This window comes from Loxodonta africana, chromosome 9, assembly GCF_030014295.1.
Source record: "Loxodonta africana isolate mLoxAfr1 chromosome 9, mLoxAfr1.hap2, whole genome shotgun sequence".
Lineage (NCBI taxonomy): Eukaryota > Metazoa > Chordata > Mammalia > Proboscidea > Elephantidae > Loxodonta > Loxodonta africana.
This window is the reverse complement of record NC_087350.1, coordinates 40,553,512-40,572,635: the sequence shown is the minus strand read 5'-3', so window position 1 is coordinate 40,572,635 and position 19,124 is coordinate 40,553,512. Positions and strand designations below refer to the sequence as shown.

The 19,124-nt window shown below is 41.9% G+C and overlaps 1 protein-coding gene across 2 annotated transcripts in view; it reads right to left on the bottom strand.

Moving 5' to 3' along the window:
- Positions 1-19,124, bottom strand: part of TRPM3 (transient receptor potential cation channel subfamily M member 3) — a 996,165-nt gene that overhangs the window by 144,455 nt on the left and 832,586 nt on the right. For both annotated transcript variants that reach the window (XM_023544757.2, XM_064291228.1), the window contains exon 10: positions 898-998. In XM_023544757.2, coding sequence (XP_023400525.2) covers positions 898-998 — 101 coding nt within the window. The remainder of the gene's footprint in view (positions 1-897; positions 999-19,124) is intronic.

The window sequence follows — 19,124 nt, the reverse complement described above, 5'->3', positions numbered from 1 at the left end:
TATAAAAAAACAGCTCATCTTCTGGATTTGTCACTGACTAGCATTTTTATTTAATTTCTTCCTCAGAAGCTTCCCAGTGCCTTCTTGACAAATTAGCATTAGCAATCTGCAAATGCTAAATGAAGACATATGATCAATCTAAGGCAGAAATTCTCTGAGGGAAAAGGGTTAAAAAAAAAAAAAAAAAAAGACCTGCACAGGACCAATGATGTCTTTCAGTGATTCCAGGCACAGGCATCTAATTTCAGGCAGCCTGGCTGTCTCCTGGGGATACATGGTATACCACCCCATGGCTAATTTTCCAGGTTTTTATTTTTGGTAGAGTCAATTGAGGGAAACAAACCAAGAACGGTTATATAAAGCTCCAGTTTGCTCTGTGCTGTTCTTGGGAATAGGGAGGACCTGTATTCAGCCACCAGGACCAGATGGCACCTGCACGCTGAAGCCTGATAAATCTGCCTTCCTGAGGTGTGACCCAGCCATAAATCAGCACGGGGCGGCATCACGTGGAAGCAGCAACGTCTTCCTTTTGTCCCCTTCAACAGACCACCAGAAACAACCAATAACTCCACTAATTCCTTAATTTTAATTATTGCAACCTTTTTCTTATGTTTTTTTGTTCATATTAAAATAAATGACATAATTTGTAGCTGAAAATTGATATTAAAGACCAATGATGGAAATGTTTGGACCGCTTGGAGTTGTGCTTAGTTGTAACTTCCACTAGGTGGCAGTATTTTCCTAAAGATGAGAAAGGAAGCCCAGGCCAGAGTATTCGGTTCGAAGGGATGTTTCCATCTTCAGGAAAAGGCAGTGGTTTCCTGAAACTCTCTCAGAGGTTTAAAATACCCTTGCCCAGGCAGGCGGGCTTTTCAGAGGGGACGACATATACTCTACCGGCCACTGTTGCCCATAAATAAAGATCTGGCTGCGAGCGATGTCGACTCTGTTCCAGGCTAAAGCTAAGCTCAGTTGGTCTGGGGCCGAGGCATTGGCTCCTGTGTATAGACATTGGGAGAGAGAAAACATTGATTAGTTATCATATCAAGGAAATCCACTCTGCCACTCTTCCAATGGCCCCTTCTTCTTGTGGCACAAACCTGGCCCAACAGCAGGGTTTCACAAACTTAGCATTGATATTTTGAGTCAGGACATTGACATTTTGGGCAGGATAATTTTTTGTGTGTGTGTGGTAGGGGACTGTGCTGTGCATTGTACGATTTTTAGCAGCATCACTGGCCTCTTCCCACTAGATGCCTGAGCACCCTCTCCACTCCCAATGACGATAATCAAAAATGTCTCCAGACATTGCCAAATGTCCCCAGAGGGGAACAAAATCAGCCCTGCTGAGACCCGCTGCTCTCCAGTGTTGCTAATTCAAAGGCTGGTTCCAGTTCTACCAGTATCAGCATCATCTGGCACTCGTTAGAAATGCAGAGTCTCAGGCCCCACCCCAGAGCTACTGAATCAGAATTTGTATTTGAACAAGATCCCAGACAATTCATGGGCATGTTAAAGTTTGAGAAGTTCTGGTCTCCAACAGGCATTCCTGGGTGATGCAAATGATTAATGCACTCCACTGCTAACTGAAAGGTTGGAGGTTCCAGCCTGCCCAGAGGTGCCTCAGAAGAAAGGCCTGGCAATCTACGTCTCAAAAATTGGCCATTGAAAACACTATAAAGCAGTTTACTCTGACACACAGGGGGTCATGGTCTACGTCTACATGTTGCCTGGTCTACAACACATTTTTTTTCCTCTGTTGGCCAAGCACTAATTTAATTGCATGGTGATGGTGCCCTCAGCAACTAGTGGGCCGCCTTTGCTACTCTGTTGAACAAAAGCTAAGAAGATTTTTTTGCGAAAGGCATAAGAGCAGCCTAGCTTTACTTTGGTTCGTAGGTAGAAACCACTAGAGCATTTTTCTGCTTCCCTTCAGTCTCTAGATCTGCGCTGTGCTGTCCAATATGGTAGCCACTAGCCATTTGTGGCTATGTAGATTTCAATTAATTAAAATGAAGTAAAATCGAAACTTCGGTTTCTTCGTTGAACTCGCCACATTTCAAGTCCTCAACAGCCCCATGTGCCTAGTGGCTACTGAATTGGGTGGTGCACATATGGAACACTTCTGTCATCATAGAAAGCTCCACTGGGCAGTGGTGGCCTGAATCAATGCCTCCTGTCCATACATACAACCTGCCAAACAGCTGGACGTGAGACGAGAACAAAAGCAGAATGGTAGGTGGAGAGAACCCTGGGCTGCAACCAGGGGACTTGAATCTGCCCTTTCATGGCTGTGTGGCTCTGGACTTCTCTAAGCCATCATTTTATCATCTGTGAAATGGGACAATAATTATTATCCTGCTTACCCAGCTGTGATGTTTTGAGACTGAAATGAAATCATATGAGGGCATTTATACGTGAACAGAGTTTTTGCAATTCACCGAGTTATCCTACGGAGCGGAGCCCTGGTGGTGCAGTGGTTAAGAGTTCGGCTGCTAACCCAAAAGGTTGGCAGTTCAAATCCAACAGCCGCTCCTTGGAAACCCTATGGGGCATTTGTGAAGATCCTTTAAAAATACAGATTCCTGGGTCCCATCTCTAGAGATTCTGATTTAGTAGGTCTGGGGTGGGATGTGAGTCACTGCATTTCTAACAAGTTCCCAGATGCTGATCTGAGGACCACACTTTGAGTAGCCAGGCCCTGGAGAGCTGTGATACTGTGCTCCTTTCACAGGTTGCTCAGAGCAATCCTGATTCTGCGGGCCACACATTGATGAGTTTAGTATAAAACATATACCTGTAGTAAATTGATTAGTGTTTGGAATGATGAATATTAATTCCATTTATGCAGGGAACTTTCCATCAAGGAAATTATTTCTTATCCCCTCCGATAACAAGAGGGACGGCAGACATACCAGGGCAACTGGCGTTAAGTGAGGAATAAACAGGAATGGTGTCAAAATGGAATCAATTTGAAGGGAAAAAACAGTGAAGGCCCCATGGGATGGCATTTGAGAAGGTAACACCTTACAATTTGCTTCTTTAGCTTGTCTGACAGTCATTGCTGACCTGCTGTAATGGTTTAATCATTCCTTTTTTATCATTCATATGGTACCAATTTATATGTCACCCAAATCAGTAACAGCAGCACAAATCTGAACAAAAACTTGTAGCAGGAAAGAGTCACTGAGGTCAATGGGAGCTACTGGCCTGAATATAATTAGATAAGTGTCAGATGAAAGTGAGAAGCCAATGAGCCTTGACTTCTCAAAAATTGAAAATATATCACACGAGAATGGTCAGGATGACAGTTTGGATTAGTGGTTCTCAACTAGGGTGAGCAACCGTCTCAGTTTGCCTGGGACAGTCATGGTTTTAGCACTGAACATCCTGCATCTCAAGAAAACCCTCAGGCCTGAGCATACCTGGATTGTTGGTCACTTTATCTCAACCATGGCTGTACATTGGAATTGCCTGGGGAACTTTAAATTCACTCATGCCTGGGGCCCACCCACAGACAGTCTAGTTCAGCTGATCCTGGGCACTGAAGTTTTGAAAGCTCCCCAGGTAATTCTAATATGAAGCCAAGGTTAATAACCTCTAGACTAGATAACCCGTTGACCCGTTGCCGTCAGGTCGATTCCAACTCATAGCAACCCTATAGGACGGAGCAGAACTGGTGCCATAGAGGAGCACCTGGTGGATTTGAACTGCTGACCTTTTGGTTAGCAGCCGTAGCAATTAACTACTATGCCACCAGGGTTTCCTACTAGTCTAGATAGTATATGTATATTCATTCATTCATCTATTCATCCATTCCTTTATGCATTCAAAGATATTGACTTCATGCCTACTCATATGCCAGGCGCTATGTCAGTAAGAAGCTCTGTGGGTGGTGTAAATGGCTTGCACTAGATTACTAAAAGCTTGGCAGTTTGAACCTACCCAGCAGTGCCATGGAAGAAAGGCCTGGTGACCTGCTTCCATAAAGAGCTCAGCCAAGAAAACCCTATGATGCAGTTCTACTCTGTAACACAGTGGGGTAGGCTCAACATGAGTTGGAATCAAGACGGCAACTACTTTATTTGTTTATTTAATGCCAGTATGAGGACCAAGAAGAATAAGGCAGACTCCTTCGTCTAGAAAGCTTAGAGTCTAGAGAAGGGAAGCTTGTGACTAACTACTGTTTCCTGTAAAAAATTCATTTATTTGTTCAGCAAATATTTATTGCACACTTCTGTGCCAGGCACTGTTTATGCACTGGGCATTCATAGCGAACAAAATAGCTAAGGCCTCCCTTTACACAGAGCTTACAGTCTATGAGAGTGGGGTGGGGGCGGAGGAGAGAAAATAAACAAACTAAAGTCATGGGGAAGCCGCTGGAGGATTCTGTCCTAGAAACAATGCTGTTGGATTTGGATCTTAGAAAAATCACGTTGGCAGCAGTGTGGAGGATGGATCGGATGGGCACTGGACTGGAGGGAGAGGAGCAATTAGAAAACTTCCACAATATTCTGGGAAAGTGAAAATGAGCTGAAGGAGAGCTAAGAATGATTGATACTCAGGGGGCAAAACTGAAAGCTCTGAGTGACATATTCCAAATCGGGAGCAAAGGAAGAAGAGAAGTCAAAAGTGATCCCCTAGACTTTAGCTTGGGCTGAGCGCAGGGACATGATGGCCGACTGATATTGGATATGCAAGATAAAAACAAGCTTTTGGGGGCAGCAAAATTTCATTTTTTAAACTACTGAGCTTGAGATGCCTGTGGTACATTCAGGTAGCAATTTCCAGAGTCCCTGGGTGGTGTAAAAATGGTTAAGTGCTTGGCTACTAAGTCAAAGATTGGTAGTTCGAATTCACCCAGAGATGCCTCAGAAGAAATGCCTGGTGATCTCCTTCTGAAAATTGAGTCATTGAAAACCCTATGGAGCACAGTTCTACTCTGAAACACATGGGGCAACCATGAGTTGGAATCGACTCAGCAGCAACTGGCTGGGTTTTCTGGTATTAGATACTCAGGTCTGGAGCAGGGGAGGAGTCAGGCCTGATGGCAGAGATTCGGGAAACACACCCATGAAGGTGCATCACCACTAATTCATGAGACAAGAAGAGGACAGAGGATGGGTAATTGGATGTCACCAATATTTGAAGGTATGACAAGTGAAACAAATCTTTAGAAAGAGGCCACAAAGTATCATCAGACAGGTAGGCACAGAACCCAGAGGGCACGGTGCTCTGAACTATGGGAAGAGAGATTTTCAAAGAGGAGGGAGTGATCAAGAGGCAAAGGCTGCAGAGAAGGCAAGCAAGGGTAACAAACAAAAACTGGCCTCACTTTTTACATTCTTCTCATTATCTGACAGCAGCTTATTTATCTATTGACTTATTTTTATCTTCCTTTGCCAGAATGTAAGCCTCACGAGAACAGAGATTTAGTCTACTTTGCTCACTGTTGTATTCTCGAAGTTCCGAACAATGTTTGGCACATAATAGGCACTCAGTAAATATTGGTTGAATGAATGAAGGAATTGAACAGTGTGCGTTGGGTTTGGCAATTGAGAAGCACTGTATTCAATGACGGGGCCCTGGTGGCACAGTAGTTAAGTCAGCAATTGGAATCTACCAGCCTCTCCTTGGAAACCCTCTGGGGCATTTCTACTCTGTCCTATGGGGTCACCATGAGCTGGAATGGACGGCAACAGGTTGGTTTGGTATTCAATGATACATTTGTACCTGTAGTAGAAGAGGGGATTAGACGCATGTCTGCTACCTCTGTCCTCAAGGAAATTACAATCTAGTAGGGGTAGAGGGGGGCTGGGATGGAAGGAGACATATGGTGTGCATACGAATCCCTGTAACACAAAGAACACATGGTAAGTGCCGCCAAAGCTGTACAAATGAGAAGTCCAGAGCACTTCCTCTCAGGTGAATCAGGGCAATTTTAGGGAGGAAAGAGAATGTGACCAGGATGGGGAGGACAGTGGAGATTTGGATAGATGGAGCTGTGGGAGGCTGAATGATGTCCGTGTCCTAATTCCTGGAACCTGTGAATGTGCCACTTTACATGGCAAACGAGATTGCAGATGTGATTAGGTTAAGGATCTTGAGATGGGAGAGGATCCTGGACTATCCAGGTGGATCCAATGCAATCACAGTATCTTGATAAGGGAGAGGCTGGTGGCTCAAAGCAGTAGTACGAGCTGTGAAGTCAAAAGCAAGAGGTTGGAGTAGTGCAAGGAAAGGGTCATGAGCCAGGAAACACAGCACCAGAAGCTGAAAAGGGTCAGGAAACAGATTCTAGCCTGAAGCCTCCAGAAGGAATGGGGCCCTGTCAACATCTTGATTTTGGACTTTTGACCTCCAGAACCATAAGAAAATACATGTGCTGTTTTAAGTCACTAAATTTGTGGTTTTTTTTTGTTATAGCAGCAATAGGAAACTAATACAAAGTTATTAAAAAAATACTATTGTGGGCAGACCGACCATAAAGAGAGAGAGAGAAAAAACAAAAACAAAAACAAAAACTGGAGAATAGAGATGTGAAAACAAGGCTCTTTAAGGATTTGGCCCAAGTGTAGAGCAGTATTTTCAAACTTGAGCGCACATCTGTTTCACCCAGCGGTCTTGTTGAAATGGTTGCTCTGATTCAGGTCATCTGGAGTGGGGTTTCTAGCTCCATTACTTTGACTGTATGTTGGCTTTGTTACTGTGAACAATGATAAAATAAATATGTGTACCCTTTCTCTTTTTCCTCCACCTCTCAATTTTAAATAGAAGCCTATATATTTTTAGTTATTTTTTATTTTTTATAAGATTACATTTTGTGTTTAACTGTGCTGTTAAATATACTTATATTTCTAATTTGTGATTCGTCGGTCTTAAAATACAGTCATTATTATAGTAGGTAAATGGTACAGGTGTTACAAGCCAAAAAGCCTACCTGCTCCACCTCCTTTCTTTTTCCCTCCTTTTCCTCTCAAAATTTTTTCATGTTGCGTTATTTCTACGCTGTTATGGTAAGTAACATTTACATTCCTTTGTGTTACTTAAATTTACATTTAAAAAAATTCTTAGTTCTATTATTCTTGTATCAATGCTCATAGTCAGTTCTTTTGCCAGAGTGTCCCTATGTGTCTCTTGGTTGGTAGGTTGAATTTGTTCTGTAGTGTTTTTTTTTTCTTTCAAGAGGGTTTATGGAAACAGGATTGCTGGGGTTTTAAGAAATTTTTTAAAACTGTTTTTCAATAGTCTTTATATTTGAATGATGCTGACTCAATACAAAATCTGTTGCTCTATTACCTCCTGCCATTGGATGTCATTTTGGAAAGGTCTGAGGCCCCCGTGATTTGTCTACCCCATAGCAGATTTGATAATTTTTCCTGGTGACCCAAAGTATTCTTATTTTCCTTTGAAGTCTAATAATGCTACTATAATATGTCTGAGTGTTGACCATTCTGGGCCAGTTTTTCTTGGCATAAGGTGGAGCTTTCAATATATAGATCCAAAAAAAAAAAAAATTTTTTTTTATACAAAAAATTTTTTCAAATTACATTTATGTAAGTATATTTTAAAGTATTTGTTCTGATCCATTATTTTGGGTTTTTTCCTTTGGAGACGCTGTGTTTATGCTGAATTTCCATTTTCTGTCTTATGGAAATATTTCTCTGTAATTCTACTTAACTGTTTATTTTCCTTTCGTTTTTGTTTACTTTCCTTGTTTCTGTCCTCTTTTTCCTGCACTGTATCTTCCATAACATATATTTGCTCTTGCACCATTTTCCATCTCACTTGTGATTCTGGGATAGTTTTTCCCTCTGAGTGCCACTCAGATTTTGTCTCTTTGCTGCCTCAGCTTACTTTTACCAGAGTTTTGGTGTTCTCACTTTGAAGTATCGAATCATTTTGTTCGAAACATTTTTAATTTTACGGGGAAATATTGAATCACAATGTTTAGCTGCTTCTCAGCGACATTCTTATAAAAAGTATTCTTCCATTAATACTCTTTGTTCTTCATTCTATATTCCTCGAATATCTCTGTATGCACTCCGGGCTAGTTGCTTTTTTATTATTCCTCATTTAGTCAGTCGGGTTATAATGGACCCTGGGTAGCATTCCTGGCTTGCTATTTTTCACAACTGGAAGGCTTTCTTTTCAGCTACCATAAAGACAAACTCCTTCCTGCAAGCATGCCTTATGAACTAAGTCAGGGCCGGGGGACTCCTGCCACCTCCAACTCTCGTTCTTGACAGGCTGTTTCTGACAAATGAGAGAACTTTACACCTTAGGGTGTTTCTCACACATCCAGGAATTACATACTTGTTGGCGTTTCCTGAGGACTACCAATGCTAGTCTCTCTCCCAGCTTTCACCCCTTCCTCCCACATAGTTCTGCAGAGACAAATGTTTTGAATATATTTTCTAGTTTCATCAAAAATGGAGTTTGTGGTTCCCTCCTCCCCCTTCTCCTTACTGAGTTTTGAAGCTTTCTAGGAGAAGGGGGACATGATGAGTTTATGTAGCCATGTCCGTACTGGAAGTCCTGAAGGGTTTCTTAGGTAGATGGGTGTCTTAACCACAGCTGTATTCTCATTGCAACATGGGGGATGGATCGGAATGTGGAAAATAAGAGTCAGAAAGATCCTTTAAGAGACCATTGCAGTAAATCAAGTCAACAGTCCTGAAGGCCTGTTGGTGGCCAGTGAGGAGGTAAAGGAAGGAACAGACATGACAGATATTGTGGAGGCAAAATTACCCAGAATTAGAAAGAGCTTGCTTGAACTAAGGAAGAAAGAAGTAGATGGAGGCTTTGAGCCTAGATAGCTGGAAGAATGGTGGCTATGTGAACAGACAATCAGATAGAAATCAGCTCTCGGGGGAAAGAAAATTAATTTGGTAGAATTTGAGGTGCCTCTTGACATCCAAGACAATTAGAAAAAGAGGGGCCAGGGAGAGAGAAGCTAGGATTAAAGGCAGATCTGCAAGTTATTCACATGGACGTGACAGCTGAAGCCCTGGTTCGAGTCTGGCGGAAAGGCTGACGAAAAGAGAGGGCCCAATGAAGAAGACAAAGGAGTGATCGGAAAGGCAGAAACCTGGGTATCTCTGACACTAAAGAAAGGGAAAAATAAATATAATTACCACCATCCATTGAGAGCCACCTACCTGCTAGGCATTTTACATGTATTATCTCATTTGATGCTCACAAAAGCTCTGTACAGCGAATGTCTTTATTCTCATCCTGTGGGTTGGAACACAGAGGCTCAGAGAGCTGGAGTAACATACACCTAGGCTTTAAACTGTGGTCTGCCCTCACCATAGGAGAAATTGCAGCAAGGAGTGGATAGAATCAACAGTGTCAAAAGCTGCAGAGAAAGTTCAGTAGGGTGATGATTTGTTTTGCACCCTGAGCGTTGCTGAACAATTCATTGAGTTGTCAGTGGAGGGTATGAGCCCTCTCTGGGATAGTCCCTAAATAAACCAGGTCAAGGGTCTCATCATGGTCCTGCTTGATGGGCTGGGGGAGGGGGACAGGGCAGGATTTGTTGACCTTGCAATATCCTGACTGCCATGATTCTGTGATACACAGGATAATACCACCCATTCCCACAATAATGCTGAGGAGCTTTTCTTCTTACTGGAGTTTTTTGGACCTTTTCTTGTCTTACCTAAAAAATCTTGTCTGAATTAAATGTCCTTCCTAGTAATTTTGTTCATTTCCATCGATATATTTGTAAATGTTGAAACCAGATGGGATAGTGTCTCTTGTCAATGAGAATCCTGTCATCCATTCATTAAAAGACATCAGATCCTCTGCCTATCTGAAAATCACTAAGGTGGAAAGAAACTAGAGCGAGACCCCTTCACGTGACCTGGGTTGCTAGGATACGCCTTCAGTCTTCTCCCAGAGTGGAGAGGCTGCCTACCCTTGTGAACCTTTTAGGAACGTGGCTGCCACATCTGAGGAAAACCAAATTAAAGGCCGGAAACATACACATAAAAAAGATGAGGCCTGTACATAATTTATTCTTTGCTCTATTTTCTCACCCTGAGAGAGAACTATCTTTTCCTCTTGGTAAAATAACTTTAGATAAACTCCCAGGAGAAAGTTAAAAGGAATCAGGAAAATTGGATTAACTTTAGCTGAAGAAACTCTTATTTGGCTTTTATGGGACAAACAAAACAGGAAGCTGAATGAAAGAAGCCCTTTGTGGGAAGACGGGATTTTCCATAGTGGTTTATCTTTGTTGTTATTGTTAGTTGCCTTCGAGTTGATTCTGTGACAGAATGGTACTGTTTCATAAGCTTTTCAAGGCTGTGACCTTTCGGAAGCAGATCGCCAGGGCTTACCTCCAAGGAACCTCTGGGTGGGTTTGAACTGCCAGCCTTTCAGTTAGCAGTTCAGTGCTTAACCGTTTGTGCCACCCAGGGACTCAGATGGTTTATCTTTAGTAAATAAAAAAGATAATGATAACTAACATTTCTTTCATGCTTAGCTTATGCCAGGCACTGTTTCTAGGTGTTATTTAATTCTCACAACAACCTATGAAGTATCATTACCCCCTTTTTACAGATGAGGAAACTGAGGCACAAAAGCTTGTCCAAGGTTAAGTAGCTAGGAAGTGCTAGGCATTCAAACCCAGGCAGCCTGGCTTCGGAGCCAAAATACTTGATGTCTTCACTTTACCACCTCTAATTTTTTTTTTTTAAGACTGAGAAAGTGGTGTTAGGGACGGCTTCTAGGGAAAAGACCTGGGTCCCCAGCTGGTTTCATTTACTCAGCAAATTTTATTGAGGTCCCGTTCTCTCCCAGGCTTTGTTGCTGGCAGTGAGGAAACAAGGGTGGGCCAAAGTCTCTATTCTCTCCTGGCTTCTCCTTTGGGTTCTACTAATGAGTCTCTGTTTTAGACAGAGTCCCCTGAAGGCTAACTAAGAGCCTATGCCAGACTCTGAAGTGACTCAAAATGAATTCAATCTTCTTAAATTTCCTTTGGAACAGCACAGGTTGGTTCTAAATTGAACTCCACCCAACCCTTCCTAGCCCCATTCTTTCTAATCATTCCATCAGTATCGTCACTCCTCCCTGCTAGTCCTGTTAAAACACAACACAACAAAACAGTTGTTGTCAGTGGGTTTTCACTCACGGCAACCTTGTGTTTCTGAGTACAATGCATTCCATAGGGTTTTCATAGGAGTCCACTTTAAGCGACTCCACTTTAAATGATTATGCTATAAAAATGAATATTTATAAAACAGTAAATTAGGTGATACTTATTGTAGAAAGGAAACCCTGGTGGTATAGTGGTTAAGAGCTATGGCTGCTAACCAAAAGGTCAGCAGTTTGAATCCACCAGCCGCTCCTTGGAAACCCTATGGGGCAGTTCTAATCTGTCCTATAGGGTCGTTGTGAGTTGGAATCGACTCAGCGGTGACGAGTAACACGGGGGTGCTCCAGCATTAGGTCATTTACCCCTAGTATTAGGACTGATATGGGCCATGGTAGTTCAGTGGTAGAATTCTCACCTTTCATGTGGGCAGTTCTAGATCTGATGACCTCCTGTGCAGCCATCACTGTCTGTCAGATGACACTTGTGTTGCTATGATGCTGAATAGGTTTTGCAAGCTTCCAGACTAAAACCCTATGGATCACAAAGGTCTGATCCCAGTGTGCATGGGGTCAGTGCAGCTAGCAACAACAACATTAGCACTGATAGATACAGCCTTTTGGAGAACCAAGTGAGAAACCAGCAGATGGCAGCTGCCTGGCTCAATTCTGGTCCATGTCAGGTTACCATTTACTGGACAGCAGGTGAGTGGCAAGTACAAATACAAGCAGTAACAACTTCTTCAGGTGGAAGACAAAGAGTACTGAGCTTATTGTTAACTGCGGGGTCTTGGAAAAGTTCCTTAATCTCTCCAAGCTGCGGTTTCTCCCTATGTAAAACGAGATCAGTATCATCTCCCTCACAGGATTACTTTGAAGATTAAATAGGATAATAAATGGAAAAATTGTTTGGTTAAAGCACTGTGCAAATACGACATTAGTGTTAGACTCTTACATATTTCCGACAATAGATTTTCCAATCAATCAGGCAAACAACACTATTGCCCACGCACACGCACCGGGAGGGGAACAGTTACCAGTCAGACTATTACCGTTTCTGTTGTGGTCGATGCGAGTGATTAGGTGTCATGGAATTTTCATAAAAGGGTGCATACTATTTAGTGAAACGTAAATTCTAAGAGTTAATTACTGTCAGTCCTTAAATTACCCAGGGCTTATTATACACATGGTAGAAACCCTGGTGGCATTTTGGTTAAGAACTCGACTGCTAACCAAAAGGTCGGCAGTTTGAATCCACCAGGCGCTCTTTGAAAACCCTATGGGGCAGTTCTACTCTGTCCTATAGGGTTGCTATGAGTCAGCATTGACTCAATGGCAACGGGTTTGGTTTGGTTATACACATGGCAGTCCCTGGGTGGTGCAAATTGTTAACACGCTCAGCTGCTAACCGAAAGGTTGGAAGTTTGAGTTCACCCAGAGGTACCTGGGAGGAAAGGCCTGGTGATCTACCTCCAAAAAATCAGCTACTGAAAACCCTACGGAGTACAGGTCTACCTTGACATACGTGGGGTTGCCATGAGTCGGGGTCAACTAGATAGCAGTTGGTTTATACACGTGGCAGAATTGCAATGGGTGTTGGGAATGGGTCTTTTTTGGAGCTTGGGCCTCCAATCAAATGCTACTTTATATTGAGGTTTTCTCTTTAGACACTCCCTTAAGTGAGGTAAATTTGTTATAATGCTAGAGTCAGAATTTAGATAAATGTGTTATGTGTGAAGTATGAGTATGACTAAGTAATTTGAGAAGATGGGTGGTGTGTTTATGGTTGGGCAGCCTAGGGATGGATACTGGGTGTTGTCCACAAAAGCCACCACCACACCCAATTAGGGTCATAAAAGGAAGTGTGTCTGGCGCCCTCCTGAGGCTGCTTGGTGTAATAGGACATCCCTTAGGCTTTTTTTTTTTTTTTAGGCCCAGTGCTATGTGGTACGTGCTCAGCCTGCTAATCTCATGTCTGCACTTGTCCTGAACGGTCAGAGCTAATCCAGCGCTCCTCAGGGACTGGAAGCTCTCCTTCTCCTCTCAGCATTTGTACCCTGAGAGTAAGCTGGACTCTTACTTTCTCTTGGGCCTCTACACTTCGTAACCACTGGGTCTACAGGTAGCAGCAGGTGCCAATAAAGCTTGGTTTTGTCTTTCTCTTATTTATTGGGTCTGAGACTTCTGTATAAGGGCTCGTTCAGTTTAGAACTGTTCTTAGTTTCATTTTCAGAGCTAGGATGTTAGACTTTTACAGACCAAAGCTATATAAAACCTTCACAAAGTTGGTATTTAAACATATACCCTGTCTATATGGTGATATTTGCCAGGAGTTTCTGCTACATTATACTATTTCCTCATGTCCTAAAAACATAATGCAAGCAGAAACAACAAATGGAATTTTATGTCTTCTTTCATAACGTCGTAAAGCACCATACCATTTCCTTCTCTTTGCTGACTTATTTAAAAGGACGTAGCCTCTTTATCGGGCCATTTTTTTCAATAAGAGAGGACAGTGCTCTACCAAACATGGGACTTTATAAAATTGATGCTGTTTTATATACAATACGGAAACTTGAGAAACATGTGATGAACACAAAACTGAGGGAGTGGGAAAAAATTCTATTATTCTGCTTGATTTTTAAAAAGATATTTTTGTGTGTTTTTTGGTGAAAGTTTACACAGCAAGTTAGGCTCCTGTTTGATGATTTCCTCACCAATTGATCAGTATAAGTTACATTTTTCACATTGTGTCAACATTCTTTTTAATTGTATGGTTGCTTTTGGTATGACAAAAAGCAATTCACTTATACAGATACGTGAGTAAAATATTTGCATCTTCCGTATTGACATTTTTTATCAGGATTCTATAAAAACAGTGGTGAGCCTTGCTTGAGAACTAGGTAATCCAGCGACCATATGTGTTCTCATTTTTATTAAAGTTATGCAGGCATGGTGTTTAGAGAGCCATAACATTCCTACGAGATTCGTTATGAAAAGTCAGAAGTCTCACCTTCCCAGTCCTCCTTCCTCAGAGGCAACCACTTTCACTTCCCGTAGCCATTTTGGTTCTCTGAGGAGCCTTGGTGGCGAAGTGGTTACAACAATCCACGGCTAACTCAAAGGTCAGTGGTTTGAAATCATTAGTAGCTCAGAGGGAGAAAGACGTGGCAGTCTCCTTCAGTAGAGATCTGCAGCCTCAGAAGCCCTATAGGGTCGCTGTGAGTAGGAATGACTGAAGGGCAATGGGTTTAGTTTTGGTTGTGGTAGCTGGCCTTGGAAAATGGTTTCTGAAGAACTACATCTCCCAGAATCCAGCCCCTTGTGCTGTCTCCTCCCACAATGAATCTGGGCTGGTCTTGTGACTTGCTTTAGCCAATAGGTTGCAGTAGAAGTGACGCCATGCTGGTTCCAGGCTTAAGCCTTAAGAAAGTCTGGCAGCTTCTGCGGTTGCCTCCCTCACACATCTCGTACATCGATTTGGGTCTTTTTGCCTCATCATCCAGGGGATTTCCAGCACCCTTCCCCTGTGCCGGAGCTCATGTTTTCCGTGTTCTGTGCTTTCTGTTTCTTGGTTTCCTCTTTCATTTTAGCGGAGCACATCTCCCCATAAATTCCAAAGAAAGAGTTCATGGAAGTGAGTTTTTTGACAATTCATATCTGACACTGTCTTCTACCTTCCCAAGTGCCTCTTAGGTTAGATACAAGATTCTAGATTACAATGATATTCTCCAGAATTTTTGAGACATTGCACAATTGCATGATAGCTCTCTGCAGGTTGTTTGGAAGTCTAAAGTCTTTTTTCCTCTTTGGAAGCTTTTAGGATATATATGTGTGTGTGTATGTATATGTGTATATATATATAATTTTTTTTTTTTTTTTGGTCTTCTGTGTTCTGCAATATCTTAATAATATGACTTGGCATGGCTTTATTTTCGCCCATTGTGCTGGGTACTCATTGAGCCCTTACAATCTGGAGACATGTCCTGGGGTCCTGGGACATCTGGATTTATTGCGTTGCTGATTTTCTACCTTCTGTTCTCTCTCTTTCTTTTAATATTTCTGCCTCTACTTTCTGGAAGGATTCTTCAGGCTTATCTCTTAAACCTTCCATTAATTTTTAATTTGATGTTATATTTTTTTAATTTCAAAGAGCTCTTTTTAGTTCTCTAAATAGATTAAGTAATTTACTGAACACTCGTTTTCCATGGTTAAAATATTTTCTTGGTTTTTTAGAGGATATTAATGATAGTTCTGTGAAGTTTCCTTTTTTATTAATAGGCTCTGTTTACTCCAAGTTGCATTTGTTTGTTTCATTCTCTATCTTCTATGTTAGAGGTCTTTCCTGTATGTCTGGTAATCCTTGGTTATCTGTTCACATTTAAGAGTGGGGCAGGCACTAAAGAGCTGATTGGAAGCCCTGAGGTTATGAGTGGAGATTGTCAACTGTGAACTGCACTGTAAAATACATGGTTGGGCTTAGATGGGAGGTCTTGGACACTAGTATTTTTTGGTCTTTTCCCCTCAGAGGTTCAAATGGTACAGAAAAGTTTCGTTCAATCTCCAGCCTGAAGGATGAAGACCTAGTCGCCAGTATTCTGGGAGCCAAGTGGGTTAAGAGGGCCGGATCTTAGCATTCAATATGCAGTCATTTATTTAACCCCATTTTCAGTACTGTAGCCCAGTCCTTTCCTTGTGCCTGTTGTCCTCTACTTCAGAGAATGTTTTACCCTCTTCAGAGAATAAATCTTTACTTTGTGTTTGGAGCGGGTTTTAGAGTGTAAGGGAGATGAGATGGCATTCTGGCTGCTTATTAAAAAAGACTTTCAACAAATTCTTGTATATTTGCCATGTCTTTATTCTCACTTTATGCGGTTCTGCATGCACCAATTTCTGAGCCTTTTGGGCATTTTGCAGTGTAAATAAGCTTGATGAACACTTAGCATTGGTCTAAGTTTTCTTCCAGGTTTTAAAATGGCATATATCCCTTCTGATCAAATCCCATTGGTCAAAGCACAGTCACATGGTCTTAACATCTCTGCAAGGGAGGCTGGGATATTTAGTCTTCCAGTTTGTACGTAAGAGAAATCAGTGTGGTGAACACAAGATATTGTTTCTGCCATGATGCTTTTAATAAAGAGTCCCTTACCCTGTGGAAAGGAGCCCTGGTGGAGCAATGGTTAAGCTCTTGGTTGCTAACCAAATGTTGGTGGTTCGACCCACCAGCTGCTCCACAGAAGAAAGGTGTGGCAACCTGCTTTTCCTGCTTGGAAACCCTATGGGGCCATTCTACTTTGTCCTATAGGGTTGCTAGGAGTTGGAATCAACTCAATGGCAGTGGGTTTTGGTTTGGTACCCTATGGAGTGCAGTCATACTTTGACACACTTGGGGTTATCATGTGTCAGAATTGACTCAATGGCAATGAGTTTGGTTATTTGGTTACTCTTGTTTTAGAGGGGTTCGGAGGAGAATAACAGTAGATTCATGCATTCAATAACCATATTTATCTGGTAGTCTTTATGCACATTTTTAAGTATCAGGGAAAGTTTAGTCATCACTGATCACCTAAAACATGTCAAAAGTGGGGGCAGTCCTTAATATCTGGTCCTGGCCATAAATACCCAGGATGCAGAGTGAGTATTCTGAACTTTAGACAATAAAGATTCATGTCCAGGCTCCAACAATTACTAGCTGTGTGTCCTTGGCCAAGATATTTAGCCTCTCTGTTCCTCAATACTTAGCCTCTCTGTGCCTCAACTGTACAATGGGTGATAATGATAGCATCTGCCTCATTGCAATAGTATGAGGGCTAAATTAGTTAATACTTATAGTGTTAATATTAATTATTAGTTTTATTACTGTTATTTTTATTAATGGAAACAACCTATTTTTGAATTGTGCTGCTGTCAATATTGCATTGGGCAAATCTGCAAAAAACCACTTTAAAGTGTTAAAAAGCAAAGATGTCACTTTGAGGATTAAAGTGGGCCTGACTTAAGCCATGGTATTTTCAATTGCCTCACATCCATGTGAAAGCTAAATAATGAATATGGAAGACTAAAGAAGAATTGATGCCTTTGAATTGTGTTGGCAAAGAATATTGGATATACCATGGACTGCCAGAAGAATGGACAAATGTTTTTTGGAAGAAGCACAGCCAGAATGCTCCTTAGAAGTGAGGATGGTGAGACTTAGTCATGTTTACTTTGGACATGTTGTCAGGAGGGACCAGTCCTTGGAGAAGGACATCATGCTTGGTAAAGTAGAGGGTCAGCGAAAAAGAGGAAGAGCCTTAAGGAGATGCATTGACATAGTGGCTGCAACAATGGGCTCAAATATAGCAATGATTGTGAGGATTGTGCAGGACCAGACAGCATTTTACTCTGCTGTACATAGGATTGCTATGAGTTAGAACTGGCTCGATGGCACCTAACAACAACAACAGCTGTCAATCTGCATGATTATGTAATTTTGAACATAAAATGATTGATTTAATGAATGAAGCTGATTCATTGCTCTAAAGCAAGACTGTGAGGAAAACATATGATTCCCCAGTCCTGCTGGGAAGTCAGCAGTAATGACTTATTCACAAGCTGAGAGTAGCTCATAGCTTTTGATTTGCAGCTAGTCTAATGTGCAGATCATTGAGCACATTTCCTGCTCCTGCCCTGTATTCTCAGGAATGAGCAAGTCACAGAGTGAAAGGATGTTTAGCTTCTGTGTAACAGATGCCAGGAATGACCATATCTGTTGTAAGGACTGGCAGCATGGTGCAGGGAAGGGGTAATGAACAGGGGACTTGGGGTCTGAAGACCTGGATTCCAGTTCTCTTTCTTCCAAATACCAGTAGAGGCCTCTCAGTTTCCTTGTTAAAACCATTTCAAGATCCATGGAATATACAGTTGCCCACCCACATTTTCCACCTCTCAGGTTTCTTGAGTCTCTACTTGTCCTACTTAAAGTATTTGCTGCCCTCCAGTGGGGACTTGTGTAATGGTGAAAAATGAAAGAAATACTATTTGGTGCAAAATAGTTGGCGCAAAATAGATGGCACATCGGGCTTAAATGTAAGCTAGTGCATCCAGGAAGGGTGATTGGGTAAAACTTTTGCTTCATTTTGGCTTTTGTTATGCTACATAAGCCTTGTAAACATATTTATGGTTTCCTATTTTTTTTTTATGTGATAGTTAGGGAGCCCTTGTGGTTTTGTTCTTTTTGTGTGTGTGTGTGTGTCATATTTGTAAAACCAGAGGTGACCAATGGAACCAAATGGAAGGCACTCTGCAATTAGTCCTGCCACTCATGACTGCTGGGCCAGAGGCACCCACTAATCATGGCACCAGTGTACCCCCCAGCTTTTGAGGTAACATGTATTCCCACATAATTTTTCTCAAAATCTATATTACCAAACAATAGTTTAAATACACTCAGTGACTCAGCATGCTTCCATTAATGAAAACACATGGTATCAACAAAAAATTCAAAGCAAAACATAATTGGGTCTTGAATTAAAAAAAAGGAGGTTGGACTATGATATTTATGGCTTTGTCCAGCTTTAAGAATCTACAATGTGACAGTCTTACATACATGATAATAACCTTGAAAATCTGGTAAAAATGGTTTGCCCAAGCCTGCAGACTTGGGGGCCCTGTGTTCATGGTTCTTACAAATACTTGGATCTACATGCCTAGCCTTTCCTGCTGGTGGCTATGGCCCTGGAGCAAAGAATACTATACTAGAAGATGAGAGACTTGTGTTCAGGCCCCACTGTCTCACCTACTACCGATATGAAGGGAACTGAAAAAATTACTAAAGGTTAGCAGGAGCTCTGATGGCATAGTGGTTAAGAGCTATGGCGAGCTACAGCTGCTAATCAAAAGGTTGGCAGTTCAAATCCACCAACCACTCCTTGGAATCCTATGGGGCAGTTCTACTATGTCCTATAGGGTGGCTATGAGTTGGAATCAACTCAGTGGCAACGGGTATGTGGGCAAAGGTTAGCACCAGAACTCCTCTTAAGAAG